The sequence below is a fragment of the Hyperolius riggenbachi genome, chromosome 8, assembly GCF_040937935.1.
Source record: "Hyperolius riggenbachi isolate aHypRig1 chromosome 8, aHypRig1.pri, whole genome shotgun sequence".
NCBI lineage: Eukaryota > Metazoa > Chordata > Amphibia > Anura > Hyperoliidae > Hyperolius > Hyperolius riggenbachi.
In genome coordinates this window covers 95,798,769-95,820,336 of record NC_090653.1, presented here as the reverse complement: position 1 = coordinate 95,820,336, position 21,568 = coordinate 95,798,769, and the positions used below count along the sequence as shown (strand labels likewise).

At 39.8% G+C, this 21,568-nt stretch overlaps 1 protein-coding gene across 2 annotated transcripts in view; it reads right to left on the bottom strand.

The window, feature by feature from the left end:
* Positions 1-21,568, bottom strand: part of HTR2C (5-hydroxytryptamine receptor 2C) — a 731,884-nt gene that overhangs the window by 153,150 nt on the left and 557,166 nt on the right. For both annotated transcript variants that reach the window (XM_068249562.1, XM_068249561.1), the window contains one exon: positions 13,294-13,905. In XM_068249562.1, the coding sequence (XP_068105663.1) occupies positions 13,294-13,717 (424 nt within the window). In that variant the 5' untranslated portion in view covers positions 13,718-13,905. The remainder of the gene's footprint in view (positions 1-13,293; positions 13,906-21,568) is intronic.

Here is a 21,568-nt window from a genome sequence, read left to right as displayed (position 1 = left end):
CATCCAGAAACCTTCAAAAATAACCCCTGATCAATGATGGAAAGGAAATACATTTTACTATGCTTTTTTTATCACACTGTGATCAATGGAGCAATCATTTTACTATGCAACAGTGTTTCATCTTTCACTGTATGTAGATTTATATTCAGGTAATCTAACAAGGGCTGTGCTCAGTTAGCGAGTTTGCTCTCTCTTTGTCTCCAGCTGAGACACAGCAGTGAATGTAGAATTTCTTGTATTAACCTATTAACAATAGAGAAGCATACTGGAATATAAATCACTGACAATGTAATGAAAAAGTCCCGGCGGTATTCTTCGCAAGGTGCTCCTGAAAACTGATATTGGTGACAAAAGTCTGTAACTCACTGACCTCAATTAAGTGTCAGGAATTTGTCTTCTGCTTGTCTGCTTTTGTGAGCTCTAAAGACTTTATTCACCTATCCAACCATTTCCTTGACTGCTGTGAACTTTGAAGACGTTTTCTGCAGCGGAAAGTACATACAAACTTTGTGATTGTTTTGAAACTCTGTATTAGTTGATACAAACTGGAATTATAACTTGAAATGGGTCAAAGCAGCAATCACTTCAACTCCCTAATTCAGCTTCAATGATCCCATTTTTTATAAAGCCTTTTTAAATAAATACGGTAAATCTCTTTTGGCTGTAGTCCATGACGGTTGTTTATTGTTTAGGTTATTGTTGAAGTGAAAAAAAAACCTAATGATTTAATGAATTGTATGTGTAGTATTGATAATTTATAGAACATTAGTAGCAAAGAAAATAGTCTAATATTTTTATTTATAGATATTTTTTTAATATATATATATTTATGGATGCTGCAAACTAAGGAGCTGTGGGTGAGAGAACAGGGTAGCTTAACAATAGTTTTGCATAGGGTGCAATTCTTCTAGGGCTCTGTACTCTCATAAATTCATGCACCCAGTAGATGTAGGTTTAAATGCATATCTTGAGTGGTGGAGGGCTGCCTTTCATTGAAGGAGACAGTGTTGTCTTAACACATGTTGGGTAACAGATATCTGTTTCATTAGCACAGACAGCCTCAGGTGAGCAAAACTCATTATATGTTATACAGGTAGCTCCTGAGTTACAAAAAATGCCCGACATATTGAACGACCTACTGATACGAACGGCCTGATCCGTCACAATGATGTCATTTCTGCATGGGGGAAGTATGAAGGAGTAGCTTCAAACTTCCCCTTGATCCCGGCGGTTTTCACAGAAAGGAAAAGAGGCACAGAGGGGAACAAAAAGACATAGAGGGGGACAAAGCGGCACAGAGGGGGACAAACAGGCATAGACAGAAACATAGGCACAGGAGGGGTCAGAGAGGTGCAGAAGGAAACAGTGAGACACAGAAGGGGACAGAGAGGGACAAAGAGGCACAGAATGGGGCAGAGAGGCACAGAGGGGGATACTGGAGGGAAAGGGGGGCACAAAGGAGGCACAGGGACAGAGGCAGAACAGTGTTCCAACTTTTAAAAAAAGTCCCTATCTTGTTTGTTAACTGGGGACTACCTGTACTGGCAATTTAAAATAAAATGAGTTAATTTAAAACAAATAAGCATATTTAAAAAAAATCAGAAAAGTAGAAGCTCCACTCCTGGAAATTCTTTTATAATACTAATCCCTGCTGTGGTTTAACATCTTACCAAATTTGCAGATCTGTATAAAGATATATAGTGTTTACAGATTTATAGTATTTACATAATTTATACAGCTTTATTTCTATCACCTACTTTGAAAGTATGCCTACTAAGAATTGGCAGGATGTAGCTTCCTCTGTGCTGACTTCTAATATAGTTTAGGGAATTAAATGAAAATATATGATGTTGATGTTCTTCCAAGATTTTTTTAAATGCCTAAACAAAATCAAAGAAAAAACTCTTGCATTACAATTTATGTTTTCAAGGCCAGCATGATGATGCTTCGCTACCCATCAGGGCTACCTGAAAGGGAATGGAGTCAGTTTGTAGGGATGGTTGGACATGCTCATTTCCGATTCCACAAAAATTTTGATTTCCACCAATGCCAATTTCCGTTTTTTTCTGATTTCCAATTTCTGTTTTCAATTTTCTGATTTTTGTTTTTGCGTTTTTCAATGTTCTGTTTTTTCCATATCTGATTTTCTGATTTCTTAGGAGTACCATATATACTCGAGTATAAGCCGAGATTTTGGAACCAAATTTTTTTTCCAAAAGTGGGGGTCTCGGCTTATACTTGAGTCTTAACTTATTGCCAGTGTGTCGTCGTCCCCCCCCCCCCCCCTCCCCGAGTGCCTCCTCTATCAAATGGCGGTCAGCTTGTGTGGACAATTTGTTCATTGTGCCGCACGAATGAACTGCAACTGATGTGACTGTTCCAGTGTCTCCAAACCCCATCCCCCCATTGGAATATACTACATGGTGTACAGCGGGAGTGGAAAGCTTTCACTCACCCATCCTCGCCGGCAGAGTGAAGCAGCGAAGTATCTGCCTGCTCGCTGTCCCCCATTAGTATCCGCTGATCGGTGAATAGCAGGAGCGGGAGCTTTTCACTCAACGTTCTTCGCCGGCAGAATTCCCCTCCATGCCAGTAATGGACTCGTTCCTATGACACCCTCTAGTGGCAAGACGCCACTGCCTGAAGTCATAGGAGCGAGTCCACAATGGGCCACCTGGCTGAGACCGCAACAGGCCCCCTGGACCAGTCGTTCATCCATCTTGTTAGCTTTTAGTTGATGCTATGCTGGCAATGAATGCCCCTTTGTGTGCACTGCATAGTGCTAATCCTTAAACTGTTTCCCTACTCTGATTACACCTTATTATAGCTGCTACATTTCCTACCCCTGGCTTATACTCAGGACACTTTTTTTCCTCAGAGTATACATCAGAGAATGCAAAAATTACAAAAAGAAATTGGAAATCTGAAAAACAAATCTTGTGATTGGCCTAATATTACTGCGGTTATCTGATTTTTGTGGAAAAAATTATGCATTCTCTAATCTACATTCTAAAATTACCGAGTTGCGGTAAATTGAATTTCTGCAGAATTTGCTTTCCGAGTTCAATTTGAGTTGAAATTTCAATTCCGCGGAATCGGAATCAGCATATACAGAATATGGAGGAAGATGGCAGAGCAGTGCATTCAACACCCTCTGCCTTCCAGAATATTGAAGAGACAACACACTCATTGACTGGTCAGATGGCCAAACTCGAAAGATTATGCATTGGGGCGAAACAAACAGTGAAATACCTAAATTTCAATAGTTTGGTGACTAGTAGATTTCTACAACCCTCCCAACCAAAGTTATGTTAATTGCTGAAAACATTTTAGGTTTGGTCACCTGATAAAAGGGTCTTAAAAGACATTGTCAATAGTATAGATATTTGTGAGAATTAGTATTTTGTGAAAATGTATCATATGTCATGAAAACATGCTATTTTAGAAATAGGGAGTTTTTGCCGCAAAAACAATTTAGAAACATTTGCAAGCTCATTTCTAGAGAGAAAGGTACTCTCTTCTAGTGCATGTTAAAAGGGCACCATGGTAAAAAGGGCTGCGGGGATAGCTGCTGGTAGGATATCTGTAAAAGTACCAAGTAGTTAATTCCAGTAGTAAAATATTGTCAATCTTTACAAATATGTTACTATGACCTAATCTAAGCTTACCGTAACACAAGCCCTCCCTCTTGATGCCTAATACTAACCACAACCCCTCCTCCCGGCAATGCCTAACCCTAAGGACCCTTCAACACTGCCTAACCCTAAGGGCCGTTCTACACTTAATCAGTTGTTTTCAGTTATAACTGAGAGAAAACAGATTTTCAAAGTAATGTCCATGTTTTCCTATGGCACAGTTCCCACTATACGCATTCTAACCAAAAGCTTTTTCACAATGCACTAACGCATACTAACGCGTAACACATACCAAAACATTAAGTGTAAAAGGGCCCTAAGACCTCCCCTGGCAATGCCTAACCTTAAGTACCCCCCCCCGCATACCAGTCCTCTAGCCATGCCCCCCACTGATGCCTGGGTTGACTAAGGACTCCCCCCCCCACCATTGTCTAACCCCATAGGGATCGATGTCAAGTAGCACTAAGGACTCCCCCCCCCCTCCCCACACACACCAGCGCCTAACCACATCTGCATCAGGCGAGAGCAGTGCAGATTCTGCATGATCCAGCAAATGTGGACTGCAATCTCCAAAAATTGCTTCTCAGAAATGTTGCTCTTTGGGGCAAAGTTAAATACAGCCCTAATATTGGCTGTTTTAGTTTGTACTGACTAAAACCAAATAGCAGTATTGCTCATGACACCTAGTTTAGATGTCTCCTTGCTAGCATGTCCACTAGATCTGATACTACTGCTTTTGGGCCTCTTATTGTATGGTTTTGGGGCTTTGGGGTAAATAAAGCTTTTTATTGGCTGCCTCACTGGCAACTAAGCTGTGGCTAATCAGGGCCCACGTGTCTGCTGCACTCTCGACTCACAGAAGGACAAATAATGCATATTTAGTATTCATACAAAAAAAAGGATTACAGAGGGAGAAATTGGATTATTATAAAAGCTAACACAATGTTCAGTTTTGACAGAGGTACTTAAGGCTAAGAAACATTGCCTTATAAGACATTCTTAAATCTCCGCACTATGGATTTCAAAAATGTGTAAAATTTGCTTAATATTTATGCTTTAACAGGATCAATCAATTTATTAAGAAAAAAAATAAAGGAATGTAACAGCACTAATCTATCTTGCTAGTGAAAAATATCATAGCCAGCCAACCTGAGTTCTCCGGTAATAAATCATTTTATTATAAATAAATGGATGACAGGAAGGATTATTATATGAGCCTTAGCATATTGGTTTTCCTGCCTTGTCATCTGTTAATTCCTTCAGTCTAACTCCCCTAGTTTAAGTGTACATGGGATTTAATGATGACACTAACTGTTTAGAAAAATGTTAAATGAAAAATGAGCTTCTGCAACAACCAAAGAAGGTTATCTATTAATCATAGAATCTTCTGGTAACTGTTATATATTTCAGATGAGACAAGTTATGCTAATTTGGTAGGGATATCTGTGGATGAATGGAAGAATGCATTCAGGGCCCTTTCCACTAGCTAGTGCAATCACAAGCACAATCGTACTGTGTTTGTAATCACAAAAGCTGCTTTTTCCAATGCCCCGTGCAGCCGTTGGGAACAAAACGCGATTGCGGCAAGAATCCTGCAGGATTGGGTTTGGGCAGAAAACGAAGCGAACTACTTGAAAATAAACACTGTGATTTACATGTAAATCATGTTGCTATTGTGAAATGTCAAAATGGCTACGATTCGCTTTTTGAAGTGGATCACAGCTAATGGAAAGGGGCCCAAAAAGAGATTTGCTTATTCCAGGAAAAGGAATAAAATAGTATAGCGGATCCAGATAAAATAGCATATTGCAGCCAGAGTCATTTATCACAAGCTTAATATCACAGCTGTTACCATTAGGAGTGCACAGTGTCTAGTAGGGATTCGTGAAAAGGCCTCTGATGTTATCGCAAAAAAATTGAATTGAATAAATGGTCATTCAGCAAAAATGTTCTCACCTATCACATTGAAGTCAATGGAACAGACTTTAGCAATTAACAGCAAAGCCCCCATGCATGACCAGATTTGCAAGATATGTTAAGGAGAACAGTGGGAACAAAGAAATGAATCTTTCAAAAAGGCCTTGTAGTTTTTGAGAAAATTGATTTTAAAGTTAAAACAGGAAACATGTTTTCTTTTTATCCCATTAACTGACAGATAATGTGTCTACCTAACCTATCTATAGTGAAAATGTACATATCAATAAAAACATCAGGGGTGGGGGGGGGGGGGGGGGGGGGTTCCAGGTGGTCGTTATTAAATGTATAGTAAACATATGGAAACTCAGTGGAAGTGGCTTTGGCCTGGGATCACTGTACAAGCACAATACTGTACATGCATCTCTGGCAAATATTGCTATGCACTGATAAAAGTACTTTTTTTAAATGATGTGGGGTCCCTCCTCTGAAGACTCTGTAAGCCCTTGTTACCCATGCAGGCTGCTATAGCCAGTATGCCCGGGTAGTGTGGGGCTCTGCAGCCTGAGCTATACCAGTCAGCATGGTCCATGATATCAGGGGGGGGAGTCTCTGAAAGGACCAAATAAGGACCAAAACCATCAGGAAGTTATTGCAGAAAGCAATGCAGAGATACCAAGTGCCGAGACCACAAGATACACAGGTAGGTCTGTATATTATAATACAGCTTGTTAAAATACTTCAATTGCATAAAGTAGGTTTGGAAAACATAGTTTTTGTTTTGTTTTCCTTTTTTTAAAGCAATGCTGCACTTTAACCTCTATAAGTATTTCCTTCAAAAAGGAAAGAAGAGAGAGGAATACAATTACAGAGGAGGTTAACATGGTGTAGCTTATTCATAAAAAACAATTAATAAGCCATGTAAGTCTGTTTACACTTTATGGGTTGCCATTCGATATGCAAGCACTTAAACTCAGAGGGAAAATTATTTGCTATCTCTGTAACTCAATGATAGTAACACTCTAAAATAAAAACTGCAATCTTGGATTAGGGATGAGTGTATCTGCCAATTTTCACCTTACTGTAATTTCAGGCAGGGGAAAAAAACAAGCTATCTTTGTGAAATTCAGCAATTCTGTGAAGTGTACCGCAGTTCATAGTGACGGGTCTTGTGAAACAATCTGGCTATAGAAAACTGCAGAGCATCCCTATTCTTTCCGCACTGGAAGAAGCTCCTCTGTGATGATTTCTGGGGAAGAAAACTAAAAATACAGCTCACAGCAGCACATTTTATTAAAAAAGAGACTCTTTAGTAAAATATTTGTTTAGCTCCATTATAGGGTTGCTGTGATTAAAATGATCTCAGTTTTTCCCCCCCACATGAAAATGACCACCTGTGCAATTTCGCACCTGCACCATTACTTTGGAGTCATGCTGTTGCGTTAAGTGTAATATGCGGTTTGGCTTTGTATTACTTGTACTAACATAGCCTTTCCTAAAATATATCTATTGGATAGCAGCATATACTGCTATTTAAATTGTATATATAATTTGACATTAATAGTGCCTTCTCAGATATGAAAGCTATAACTGGGATGTGCATTATTTAACCCCTATACCATTTTCAATGCTGGCTTTTGAACTCTGTGCTTATGACAAACCAGATGGCATTTCTTCTCTGTAGCTTGGAGGGCATAGCACCTATGATTTCAAACACAAATTTCAAATTTAGATTATCCACATCAATCATCATTGTCCATGGGACAATTTACCACTTTGCTTCACTCCATCTTAAATGAGTGTGAGCCCAGAGAAGGTGGCACAGTTTCTGGATCATATATATATATATAATAATTTATTTTTATTTTTTTACTTGCATTAGTAGATGCAATGATGAATTCTTTTTGGTGTCAATGGTTTCAGAAGTGTTCCTGTTCCAGTGCAATCAAGTCTCTTTTTAATGCAGAGGCTCCTGGGGGTCTGAGGGTCACAGCCATTCAGAACTGACTTACAGCCAAAACTTTGCATAGAAAGATTTCTCTGGATTATCTGAATCTTTTTATATTATGCTCTGTAAAGTTTGAAAACAACCATATTCTTGCAATTTTATGTTAAGAAACAATAATTCATACATAGTAGTGTTTCACAGAGTGGTGTTCTCCCTCAAAGTCTTTACTTGTCAGAGACTCAGACCCTCTGGGATGCTCTACTAACTTATTGCCAATTAACCTGATTAGTCCGGGGAGTTTCACTGGGTGTTTTATTTTTTTAAAATACAAAATTCTTTTATCGGCATGTCCTAACTTTTTAAAAACAGATTTCTGATATTAAATTAAAAAGGAACCTATATTCTTTATAAAAAGTGTTTTGTTGTCACTGTACTATTTTATAGTTAATTGCAGGATTTATATGATTTGTAAATTATTGCATTCTGTTCATCTTTTAAATAGTGTAATAACTTTTTCAGAAAATGGAGTTGCATTCAGAATACAGCTACAGAGGTTTTTTTTTTATTTCATACCTGAACATACTTTAAAAACTAAAAGCCAGAGTACTTTAACCGCTTCTGGACATAACTGATTGAAATCTAAGCCCTGTTTGGGACCTGTTATCCCTGCCAGGGCGTAGATTCAATGACCGCGCCGAACGGTCCCGGCACTACCACCGATCGTAACGCTCTCCTGTCGCTGCAGTCCACTTGCCCTGCTGTCGCTATGACAGCAGAGCTTCGTGAGCCGGTAAGGCTGGAGGAAGCCCCAGGTATGTATGAATTTTTTTTAAAGTCATCCCTGGTATCCTTTAAACTCATGTTCTGAACAAAAAATACTTATTTGCACAACAAACAACATGTATTGCGGGGTACAATGCCCACTTCCCCAGGCCAATAACGTACCTGGTACGCAATCTGGTGGAGCTCAGAGAGCTTGTATCTAAAGCTATAAAGTATTTTTTTTGTCCAGAATAGGAGTTTAGACATTCAACTCTAAGTAAGAAATCCCTTACTGGTTTAAACTGTTTTCAATAATGTTATACTCTACTGTTTGCTCATGAACACAAGAGGAAGTTTGCACATAACACACAAAAAATAAGTAATAAGAAAGGATCAGTGGTTCCAATGGGGAAACAGACAACAGGATTATGTACCTCCCTAATGTGCCCAAATGTTAACTTCATTTTATTACGAGGGCTTATGTAACATACGTCATCATCGCACAAGCCATTTTGCAACTAAATATTGTTAAATACTACTTTACAGCTTTGCTCTGCACTTGCTATAACTTTCTACTGCAATTGCTGGAAACCATATCACAGTATGTAGAGGTCGATGCAAAGACTTCTGAAGATCCTCATCTTGCAAATGGTGTCATTGGTTCAAAAGTCTAAACAGAGCTGGGTTTCAAGCTGTACACATCCTTTCCTGTTTCTACAGTTTCTCCTGCAATGACTCATTCATTCACTGCATGATGGCCCGGAGAATCATGTACACTTGACGGTATGTGGGAGATGCATATACTCCAGCTGCATAGCAACAGCAGTTGGCAATAAGTTGAGTAAGTGATTGCAGTGGAGCGCATACAGAGCTCTACAGAATTTATCACACTAAAATTAGGAAAAACAGGAATGTCTGTACAGTATAAAAGAACTAATAGCTAGAATGTTAAAACATTATCAATACTGAGCTCCAGTCTGTTTGTCTATGAATATTTTCACTGGTTTATATTTTAGCTTATTAAAGCCAAGTACATGCTAATTAATTAGCTGGCACTGGCAGCCGGTTAATTACTTTTTTGATTGCTATTATTTCAAGTCAGTGGAACTTTATAATAATAATTCCAATATTTGTATAGCGTTTTTCTCCTGTCAGAGTCAAAACACCTGTAAAGGCAGCCACTAAAACACACTCAGTAGACAGTAGCAGTGCTAGGGAGTCTTGCCCAAGAACACCTTACTGAATAGGTACTGTTTTACTGAATAGCCACTTTCCAGCCACTTTGTATGTATTTTGCATGGAAAGCCAAAACTGAAGCTCATCTCTAATAAAGACGATTAGAGACAAGTCTACACATAAGTTAGACTGCCTTCTTTATTTCTCACTGTGAGGGTTAACAATTCAAGTATGTTAAGTAATACAAGTATGTAAATGACACTTTCTCTTCAGTCAGATTTGAGTTGGATAAGAGCAACTTTTACTGACAAGTGATACAAGCCATACAACTCTTGCATGACAAAAAAAAAAGCAGAGTGCAAGATTGGAGGAGGCATTAACTTATTTTTATATAATTTATAGTACATAAAATGTATTTTTCTACTTTTTTGTGTAATTTTTTTACCACTAGGTGTCCTCATAATCACTGTCTCTGTGAGACAGAGACAGTGTTCTTACAACAAAGATCATCGGCTTCTCATTAAAGCCATGATCTTTGCTTACAGGCACTCTGATCTGGTTCAGAGAAGGCTTCTTCCCTTTCACCAATATCGGCTGTGGGTTCCGACAGTAAGCAAGCTGGAGGGCCCATGGTCGCGAACTGTAGCAGAGGCGGGGGGATGTTTTAAAATGTCCTATGGTTCTTCCTATCTTCTTACACTTTACCTCCTACCTGATGTCTATAGCGCTCCTTGCTAGTTTCTATTGGTTGTTAATATCTGCCAAAAATTAGCTTAGAATACTATTAGAGTTTCATACAATGGTATACGAGTAGTGAACTATCTACAACCAAGGACATTACAATGACATTCCAATATACTTGATCCCTAGCATGGCGTGTACAAATATGTTTGTTGTTGATGACCAATGTTAAAAGAAGTTTGAAAAATTCAATAAAAAAGTATTGAAATTAAAATGTCCTATGGTCCATTAACAGGGACCAACGGGACGTTCTAAAACGGCGCGTGGGCGGGTAGTGGTTAAAGTGTAACTATACTTTCAGTAACTTACAAAAATGTATAGCAAATTAATACAATTTATTCCATTTTACCCAGGCTGTGTTCCAGGTTCTTGTCAGACTTAAAGGATAAGCTGGTTGACAGACCACATAAAAACTTTTTCTGGGTAGAGGGAAACAAGTCAAAGGTGGACAGGTAATTTTAGGTATCATTTGCATAAAAATGGTAATGTAAGCCCAAAATAGGAAATCCCTATAAAGACACCATTATATTAGTAACTATAACTTATTACATGTGCTATGAATAATTCAGTAATGGATGGGTAAATGTGTTATGAGGAACAGAAATACAAGAGACAGTTTGCTTCAAACTATTCCACAAAATATAACTCTTATCTTGTCCTTTCAAGGTGGTTGAGTCTACTTTTATACAAGGCTGCAGAAGTAAGAGGAATTGTGAGCAAATGAGAAGTCGATAATATCAACAGGAAAAAAACAGGGATAGTATACCGAGGCATTCAGCTCTACAAATAGCGCTTCATTGGCTTTTGAGTAACTATCGATAAGCACATGTCTCACAAACACAGCACTGCAAAGAAATGTCTTCCAAATAGTTACCATAATAACTCATAATTAGACTGATATTTAATTAAAAAAAATGTGATGTTATGTACAAAAAAAGTATTTTTTTTAAAGTTTATAAATTGTGCCATGGGCTATCAATCAATTGGGTAATTGTAGAATGTTCTAAAAATGACCCTTGTGTGTAGGACTCCACAAAGCTGTAAATTCAAAAATGCCACCTTTCAATGTTGCCCTTGAAGCCACATAAAATGCGTACGTATATATACGCCGCCGGTGAGCTGAGCGCAGGTGAGCCGAATGACAGATCTCCCTGCTGCCGCTCAAATCCCTGGCGGTGTAAAATACAACTTCCCCTCTGAGTTTCTGCAAATTGGATTGAGATGTAATTCAGGATCTGGCCATCGATGAAACCCCAAATTACCCATGCATGCCCTGCGCCTTATAACACTACAGCTATGGTGGCTGAAACCACCTGCTTTGACATAAAATTACCCTTCCTCACCAGTGTACACATTCCCCCTTTTGTAAAATAATAACACAATGCTCATTAGAAAGGTATTGATCTTCTCTTTCTGTTTTGGGGTGTTTGCCTGTAGTTACTATTCAGAAACCAGATTAAACTGCAATCATTTCTCCTCACTGAATTCACTGGTGTTTAGATTTGGAACGTATCAATTAACTGTGTACCCTGCCTGGATAAACTGCACTTTGAGACAGGAGGGTTCAATTATTATTTTTTTCAACAAAATTGAACATTTAGCAGTTTTTTCAACTAATTTGTGATCAAAGGTCTATGCGTGTGCCCACTGCCCAGGAGAAAACCAATGGTACTTGATATACTGAGATTTGTATTCAGCAACATGCGTGTTCTTTCATATACATGCTCCAGCTAAACCAGACTGGATTAAAAAAAAATGGTATAACATTTAATGGTTAACATTTTACAACTCTCATCTGGATTATAGCATAAATTACATAACTAGGGTTATGCAGATGAGGGGAAACCAGGGGACATGGTAGGCAGTAGAGACTTCACAGATTTTCAATAGATTTCTGGATGAAATCTATTAAAAATCTGTGTACGTTGTGTTTAAGGATTCGACCCATCTCTGGATCAGATTTGATCTCAGAGGGTTAAATCTATAAGTGTATGGCCACCCATATTGTCTTGAGGCGTAACTTGCATCATGTCATAATCATCTCATCAGTTGCAAATTTATTAATTACATATTTTTAATTCCTCCAGTCTGCAAAATGGTTTCAATTTGTATAATTTGTAGGACAAGTGTTTGCTGTTATAGCAGTGAATTTGGAATCTGGTCCTACTGTAGATGAGGTTTTAACCAAGTTTTTTCTCACAATGGTAGTTTGTTCATATGTCCAGCCCCATATTTTGCCCCATTCAATGGGAACCCCATGTCATGTTTACATATTTTAGCACTGAGTTTATCCCCTTTCATGTGCCCTAATTTAAGTTTAATCTCATTTCATGTTCCGCCATTTCAGTTTCATCCCCTTATAGATAATGGGAGTTGGTGCTATGTGGTTCTATGGCTTTGTGGCTACAGCAGTTGGTGCTCTGTGGCTACGTAGTTTTCATCATGTCTGCCAGTAGTAAAAATGATTACGTGCAGGATGATTCTTACTCAAATACGGTAATATGAACGAATTATATGGCCAATATCGATCCTATCAATTTCTTGATCTCTCTTTTTTATTAACTTCTCACTTTGCAATGTATTGATTTATATTATCCTCATTTTCACTACATTTCCTCTTTAAGTAAGTAGCTTAAAGCGGTTTAACACCCAGCATTACAACTTTGCTTTAAAAGATTGCTTACAGCTTACAAACTATTATGCCAGATTTTTTTTTAAGCAGAAATTCACTGAATGGGTTAAACATGACATTTTAGTGTTGGATTTAACTAGGAATCCGCATCCGTTCTTATCTGTAGTTACAAATGTATCTTTATTTGGAATACCAATAGACCTTTGAAAAGCCTGCCGGGGAAGCCCTCTTTGTTCTCTCAGAGCAGTGTTTGTTTGTTACATTGTAGATAGATACATTTGTAACTAAACAAGCAAGCACGGAGGAGGATTTCTAGCTAAATGCAGCACTAAAATGTCATGTTTAATCCATTCAGTGAATTTCTGCTAAAAAAAAAATCTGGCATAATAGTTTATAAGCTGTAAGCAATCTTTTAAAGCAAAGTTGAAATGCTGGGTGTTAGACCACTTTAATGTAGTAGAAAGCAATATTTATGATCTACTTACCATACAGAATTGTGACAAGGGAAACTGGCATAACCAAAATTCCCACCAACATATCGGCCACTGCCAGTGACATGAGGAAAAAATTAGTTGCGTTCTGAAGTTTCTTCTCCAGCGATACAGCCATGATGACCAGAATGTTCCCTCCTATTGTTAAAATGATGATAATCAAAGTCAAAAGTGCAGACCAGTTCTTGTCAAGCGATGGGTGGAATGTCTCTTCCCTTTTGGACACATTGGCTGGATCTGACGTGGGCAGACTCTGGTTTAAAGTCACATTATTGTTAATATGCCAGGCCATCAGTCCATTGTGTATACTGATATCCAGAGTAACGGAGACTGTTGTCAAGCCGATCAACATTCCTGTGCTGCTGAAAGTGCTCATCATTTGAAAGTGGCTATTTCCGATTGTGCTTAATGGAAACATTTAGTTTCAGCTCTAGAACTGTGAGCAGTAATGGAAGGTGCTGTTCACTCTCCATGAACCCAACAGTAGTAATAGCTTTCATAATTTTCCAAGTCTTATTGCTGAATTGGCTGTTAGCTGATAAATGATTTTTGACCCAAAAGGACAAACGTGTCTGCGGTGTCCGATTCATTCTCTGATCAAGCATTCTGCAAGCAGAGGGAAAAGAAAATGGTTAGAAGAAATAACAAGAAAGGATATTACAATTGCAGAAATATTTGTACTGCAAGGGTTATACGGATTGTATCTGGAGGAAGGAGACTGACCTGTTGGCGGGGTTTAACTATAGCCTTAGCAAATCAAACCACTGTTATTATTATTTATTGCATTTATAAAACACCAACATATTATGCAGTGGTGAACAATAGGGAGACAGACGGCCAGGTACAAGATAAAGGATACAAGATCATGTAACAGAGTTTAAATCTTAGAGACCACATAGATCAAGTCTAAGTCAGTCTGCAGGAAGGGTACCTGATAAGGGGGTGCATTATGAAGTTGGGGGAGGACCCTGCCAGTGCAGAGCTGGCACTTCCATATGGGCAAAGCGGGCAATTGCCTCAAGGCTCCTGTATTTAAGCATCCATAGGTGCTCCCAAGTGTCCCCCTCCACCCCACTAAATTATGGGGCTGATGACCAGAGGCACCCCCCTGGCACCTCCCCCCACGGCGTGTTCCCCCTGCAGAGTAATAGAGGCAGTGGGGACAGCCACATACTCACATCCTCCAAGTTTTATGTGATACAGCTTAATTTATATCATTATCTGGGTGACTTTTTATCCTGTTGTACCTATGAGTGTAGTGAGAGTAGCTAGGAGTGTAGTAGTCAGTGTAATGTAGCTGAGTGCTTTTTTTTTTTGGGGGGGGGGGGGGGGGGGTCCATTAGTTGCCCTTGCACCAGGACATACCAGGTTTAATATTTTTATCTTTCCCTGATTTTTGCCCTCTTAACCTTCGTGCATCTTATATTCCAGAGCATCTTAAGGTCCCAAAAAATGTGGTAATCATAATTATGTGAGAAAATGTTTTATACATAACTATTTTGTCTACCATATTATACTTGGGCATCTTTACAAAGCATAATATGACATTGCATATTTCTCATGCAGTACATTTAACCAGAACCATAGCAAGACCTAGAGCCCATTCCCTACCTCTTTTACCTCTTTCCACCAAAACCACCGAGTCCTCCTGAATAGGAACTGCCTGTGGAGAACAATGTGGACTACCCATAACTAAATTATATTCTGTACATAATAAAAGGGGTTAAACGTTTCATGCAAATTTAAAAAAAGTAAACACCTATTGCAAATTGTTGTGCATTGAATCTAAGAAGATATGAGCTATTCTTGACCCCTAAAAATTTGGTGACAAAAGTGTGGTCAAACTGCTGATCTAGTGAAGTTTAGGTCGATTCCTGTAATTTTATGGGGGGGGGGGGGGGGGCAACAAAGCTTCTGTTACTTTTTTATCTATATTTGTTTACCATGTAACCATCTGAGCAGATATTATATATATATTTTTGTGTCCAGAATCTACACCTCTTAAACCTACTACGTATGTCACATTGTACCTCGGCTAGTGCAACCTTTAGGGCCTGTTTCCACTTCTAGATGCAGGAAACTGACTCCAATAAATGTCTATGGGTCTGTTTTCACTGAACGTGATTTTTCTGATGCAGATTTCCCATAGGCATGGATTGGAGTCAGTTTTCTGCATCCAGAATCCACATGTAATGGAAATAGGCCCTTAACGTGTTTTGTTGTTTGCTTTGATTCGAATTTTGACAACCTGTCTAAGGTCATGTATTGTGCAGAAACACTTCATAGTTAAAGCGAATCCGAAATGAAAAACTAACTATAACAAGTAACTTGTCTGTATATCATATCTAAAGTTTAGACAGCAAATCTAGCTGCAAACAGCTTCAATAGAATTTGATTATTTGTTGTTTGTAAACATTACACAGAGGCAGGCTTATCTGCATCTTGAGCAAAAAACCTTATCCCCCCTCCTCCTACCTCCTCCCCTCTGCCTCTGAAATCTCTGGCTTGTAATACCTCCCCCACCTCCTGCCCAGACTGAGTTCCCATGAGCCCTTGCTACTGTCTGATTGTGCCTTGGCTCTCTGAAAACCTGTGGGCGTGGTTTGTTTAGTATATAGGGAATTAGAGTAATAAAACAAAAACAAAAAAGTATTTGGCTTGAGGAATGCCCTATAAACAATAGGAAAGGAACACAATTATGCAATGAGTAAAAGTCCATCTCGGATCCACTTTAATCTTAGTTGCATTTGAATTGATTAGGCATCAGGGGATTTCCGTAATACCACTAAGTCTTCTTCATCTAACTCAGGACCGGTTTCTTGCTTTCACTTAAGTATATAGCTCGGTTTGATGATCCATGACAGAGAGCTTAATGATGTGTCAAATAAGGAAATATTGGCTGGTGCTAAGGAATTCCCACGCCAAACATTTTCAAACCTCATCATAAATAGTTTTCAAATTATATATTACAAAAAAAATGCTTGATATGAATTTAGCTGCAGATTTCAGAGTCTGGATGACTTTCTTCGGAGACTGTGTATGGAGAGTAAAAGGTCAGGCATGGATTTGTTAATGATTACCACTATTCAAAGCACATGCACTGGTAATCATCCCCCCTACAGCACCAATAGTGACTGAATAAAGGCCAAAATGGGCCAGGGTCCTTACGGAGTTGCAACCTCCTCATCCTCTATTGCCATGGCACTGGATGGTAACCTATGCGGAGACTTTAGGTTACCTGAATATTTTATGTCCTCGCTCAGCTTCACGGAGCATAATAGGGTTAGATCTCATTAGCTTAACCTCTTAATGACCATAGGCTTAAACCCCCCTAGTGACCAAGCTATTTTTTACAAAATAATACTCTGCAGCTTTAATGGCTTGCTGCAGAGCACTTCAGTGACTCCCACGAGTGATTCCCCTACCCCCACCCCCCTCCCTTTCAGCCCACCAACAAAGCGTATGCACTTTGGGTCCTACGGGAGAAAAGCTCTTTATAAATATTTTATTGATGTTGTTGCTTCTTTTTTAATTTGAATAAAATATTAGAAAATAAAATACACCTATGTCCAAATCCTATCAAATGTAAATATATATATATATATATATATATATATATATATATATATATATATATATATATATATACCAGGGGATGAGCAGCACAAACCAAGACTGGGGATTTCCAGTGCTGAGTGCATGCTTTCCATAGTATTGCATATAATTTGGTTTGTGCTGCTCGTCCCCTGGTATATATTATTTTCCCCTGTGAGCGTGCATAACCACGCCCACCTCTAGCACAGTTAAGCATATAAATGAGTGGAGCTCATAGTTTAGTCAGTCGCTAGCAGAAGATGAGGTGTTTTTAATTTCCTTTCTCCCATTTAATTGACCATTGGGCTTTTGGCATGGTTCCCAGTTAGAACGCTGATAAGGACTAGCATTGCGGACACTTTGGCGCAGTTGGTGAGCTTAAATGCGTTAAAGCATAACCTAGAGCTTCTGTCACTGTTTTCCTGTTGTGTGCTGCAGCCCCTATATATATATATTTTTTTTTTTGTTTTTTTTTTGTTTTTGTTTTTTGTTTTTTGTGTGTTACTTGTTGATAGAGTAAGACTTTTGGCTCAGTAAATCTGAGTAAACAAAGGCTTTCGTGTATGCGAAAGTATTTGTACATATTGCCCATGTCAGTCAGCTATATGTATTGTTTTATCTGCAAATCTGCACAATTAAAAATACAGTTAGAAAGAGGATAAAAAGTTAAAGGTAATCTGCAGCTATATTCAATTACTGTACTATAAAGAAACAATAAGTAAGTCCTCATTTTCAGCCACACATTAATCTCAACCACTTCAGGACCACAGTGCTAACCCCCTGCCCCCCTCCCCCCCCTCTCCCAAAGACCAGGCAATTTTTTTCAAAATAGGCCAGTGCAGCTTTAAGGCAAAGCTGCAGGGCCACACAACACAGCACACTAGTGATCCTCCCCCCTTTTCTCCCCACCAACAGAGCTCTCTGTTGGTGGGGTCTGATCGCTCCCCCTGTGCTTATTTTTTTTTTAATCAATATTTTTGTTATTTATTTTGAAATAAATATAACTATTTCTTATTATTTTTCCCTCCCTGCCCGCAGCCAGCCAGTCATGGCAATCGCCTGTCATAGGCTTCAGCCTATGAGAGCCTATCGCTCTCCTTTGCCCCAGGGGGACAGCCGTGTCACACGGCAGTCCCCAGTACAGCGCTGCTGCAGATCGCAGTGCTGCACTTAGTAAAAAGATGTCGGTTTCACTGTCTAACAGGCTCAGAGCGGCTGGGAGACTGACAGCGTGTGCGTGATCTCCTGCAATAGCTGGCCCAAGGACTTGACGCCAATTGGCGTTAGGCGGTCCTGGGGCTGCCACCGCGATCTCGCCCATTGGCATGATGCAGTCTTGAGGTAGTTAAATTGCCCTATGCTCCCCCTGGGAGTAAAACTGAACAGATAATAGTGATGATGATGATGATTAAGCTTAAAGGAAAGCTTAATTGACATGCGACATGATGAGATAGACATGTGCATGTACAGTGACAAGCATACAAGTAAATATACTGTAATGCTTTTCTTCTTTCTCTGCCTGAAAGAGCTAATATTCTACTATGCAATTGATAGTTTTTCTCCAGTTGAACTACTGATAAGGAATTACAGCCATAAAATACTTTGCACTAGGAAGACCAGTTCTCTGTGAGGAGAGGATAGATAAAAATAAAAGGTCAATAGTTCATGTATTTAAGCACTCTGATGGAAGGCAGGTTGTCCCCTTGCCTTCCCTCCCAGCTGCTCCCCTGTCTCATCCACCCCTCGCCTCTTTTGCTCCTGCCAACATTGATGAAGTCAGCCTGCTGCTAGTGGCTTCCCCCCCCCACATCCTCTCCCTGTGATCCGGTACCCGCGAATACTCTTCGTCCCCACTTCCCTGACCTGGCCCCAGTCCTCACCTCCTTGTTCAATCTCTCCCTTTCCACAGGCATCTTCCCCAAAGCATTCAAAAAGGCCACTGTACTTCCCCTGCTGAAAAAAACCTCACTCGACCCATCCCTACCCTCAAACTACCGCCCAATCTCCTTCCTTCCCTATGCTTCTAAACTCTTTGAACGCCTAGTGCACCAGCGCATTACCCAATACATCAACACCAATACCCTACTTGACCCCCTACAGTCTGGATTCCGACCTGCACACTCAACTGAAACAGCCCTCGCCAAGGTGGTCAACGACCATACCCTTGCCAGGGCCAAAGGCAGTTATTCCATCCTGCTCCTCCTTGACCTCTCTGCAGCATTTGACACTGTTGACCACTCCCTCCTCCTCCAATCACTACAGTCCATGGGCATCCATGGTCTTGCCTTGGCCTGGATCTCCTCCTACCTATCCAATCGTTTCTTCACCACTTCCTTCAATGGCTCCTCCTAAACCCCTGCCCCCCTCTCAGTTGGGGTCCCCCAGGGCTCTGTTCTAGGCCCCCTTCTTTTCTCCATATACACTTCCTCAATTGGCAAGCTTATCTCCTCCCTGGGCTTCAATTACCAACTTTATGCAGATGACACTCAGATTTACCTCCATACCCCCGATCTCTCATCCACCACCATAAACAAGGTCTCCTCGTGTCTCTCAGCAATTTCCTCCTGGATGTCAGCTAGGTTCCTAAAGCTTAACCTAGACAAAACTGAGTTCCTGATCTTTCCACCCCATGCTGCTGCACCCATCCCAGATTTCCACCTCACAATCGACAACACAACCATTGTCCCTACCTCCCAGGCCCGCTGTCTGGGTGTCACCTTGGACTCTGACCTCTCCTTCATCCCACACATCCAAAACATCACCAGAGCCTGCAATTTCCACCTCCTTAATATCTCCAAGAACCGCCCCTTCTTAACCCCGGACACAACCAAACTGCTCATCCATGCCCTCATCATCTCCCGCCTTGATTACTGTAATTCCCTCCTTTCTGGCCTCCCCCTGAAACGCACTGCCCCCCTTCAATCAGTGATGAACGCGGCTGCAAGACTCATCCATTCCTCACACCGCTCTGCATCCACATCTCCCCTTTGTGAATCCCTGCACTGGCTCATTATCCGTTTCAGGATAAGTTTCAAGATTCTATGCCTGGCGTATAAATCTGTGCACAAAACCTGCCCTACCTACATCTCGGAGCTTGTTCACAAGTATACACCAGGTCGCCCCCTCCGTTCCTCCAACGAGCTTCGCCTCACCACCCCACGCATTTCACACTCCCATGCCCGCCTGCAGGATTTCTCAAAAGCTGCCCCCACCCTCTGGAATGCCCTTCCACCACCCATCAGACTTGCTCCCTCTTTCAACACATTCAAGCAAGCCCTCAAAACCCACCTCTTTATGATGGCCTACCCACCTCCTACCACACAGTAACTCTCTAAGGAATATTTAACAGCCCCCCCTAGTGTTTCCACCCCTCCCTTTAGATTGTAAGCCTCTGGAAGGGTCCTCCACTCCCTAGTGTAATCTACAGGATCATGTGCTCCTGTCCTATGACAGCCTGTACTTGTATTACTGGGCCTACCTAACTAGCCCATATTGCATGATCATGTATTTTGTACAATTTGTATGTATAACTTTGTTCTATGTGTATAACCCTATGTATGTCATCCTTGTATCATTGTATATATTTATTGTCCAGCGCTGCGTAATATGTTGGTGCTTTATAAATACAATAAATAATAATAATAATAATAATAATAAAGACGGGCTGTTATATTAATCTGAGAAAACAATAAATGTTTTTTTTATAAAGTTTTTAAACATAACATAAAACTGTGGGATATCTAAAAATCATTTTTAAGAGTAGGAGGATAGATACGATTGTTTATCTCTTTACTTTGTTTTCACTTAAGTTTCAATTTAGATACAATTTGGCCAAAGTTTGCTTTGAATTTTAATTTCTGATTTGTAAATAAAATTCCCTCCAAATACATTCTCTTTAACTCAATAGTATCGATCTAAAACTGAAATATTAGTTTAGGTTGGCTATCCTTTAATCAATAACGTAAAGAAGACAATTGGATACCGAAATATATGCTTATGTGACATTGGCTTTGGAAGCCAAAGAACAGAACATATTTACATAGATGTGGTTAAGGTTCATTCTCGGCTTATATGACTTATTGAAATTCACATGAAATATACCTCCTATGATTCTGACATGTATGTGGTGATATAATCAGCTGTAGATAGGCACCCAGGCTGTAATGAAACCTCAATTTGGGGCTGTTCCCATGGCAGGCACTGCAAATTGGTCTAAAAAAATGTTTTTTTTATTAATTCTGTGTCATCCCTGAAGTAGTCTACCTTCTTTTTTCCTTTTATTGCTTTTAACACATGTTGATTACAACCTGAGTGTCTTGTTCCACTGTTTATATTGTCTAATCTCTCTCAGAGGGAGGCCTCCAACTGCACACACCTGCTGTGGCGGCCATCTTTTCACTCAACAGAGGGACCACAACTCAAGAGAATCTATCTAACCCGAGTGGAGATGGAGTTCTCCACATGCCTTATGCTTTTTTCAGGTGTGCGATTCAACCACTATTGCAAAGGGGATCAGCAGGACTGACAAGCAACTGGTATTGTTTAAAAGGAAACATCCATATCCCTTTCAGTTTAGGTGCACTTTAAATTGGTTGTTTTAATTTCAATTTATAGACCACTGAATTCTAGAGATACAGTATGTATGTCAGCATGAGTACATATAGGAAGAATATGA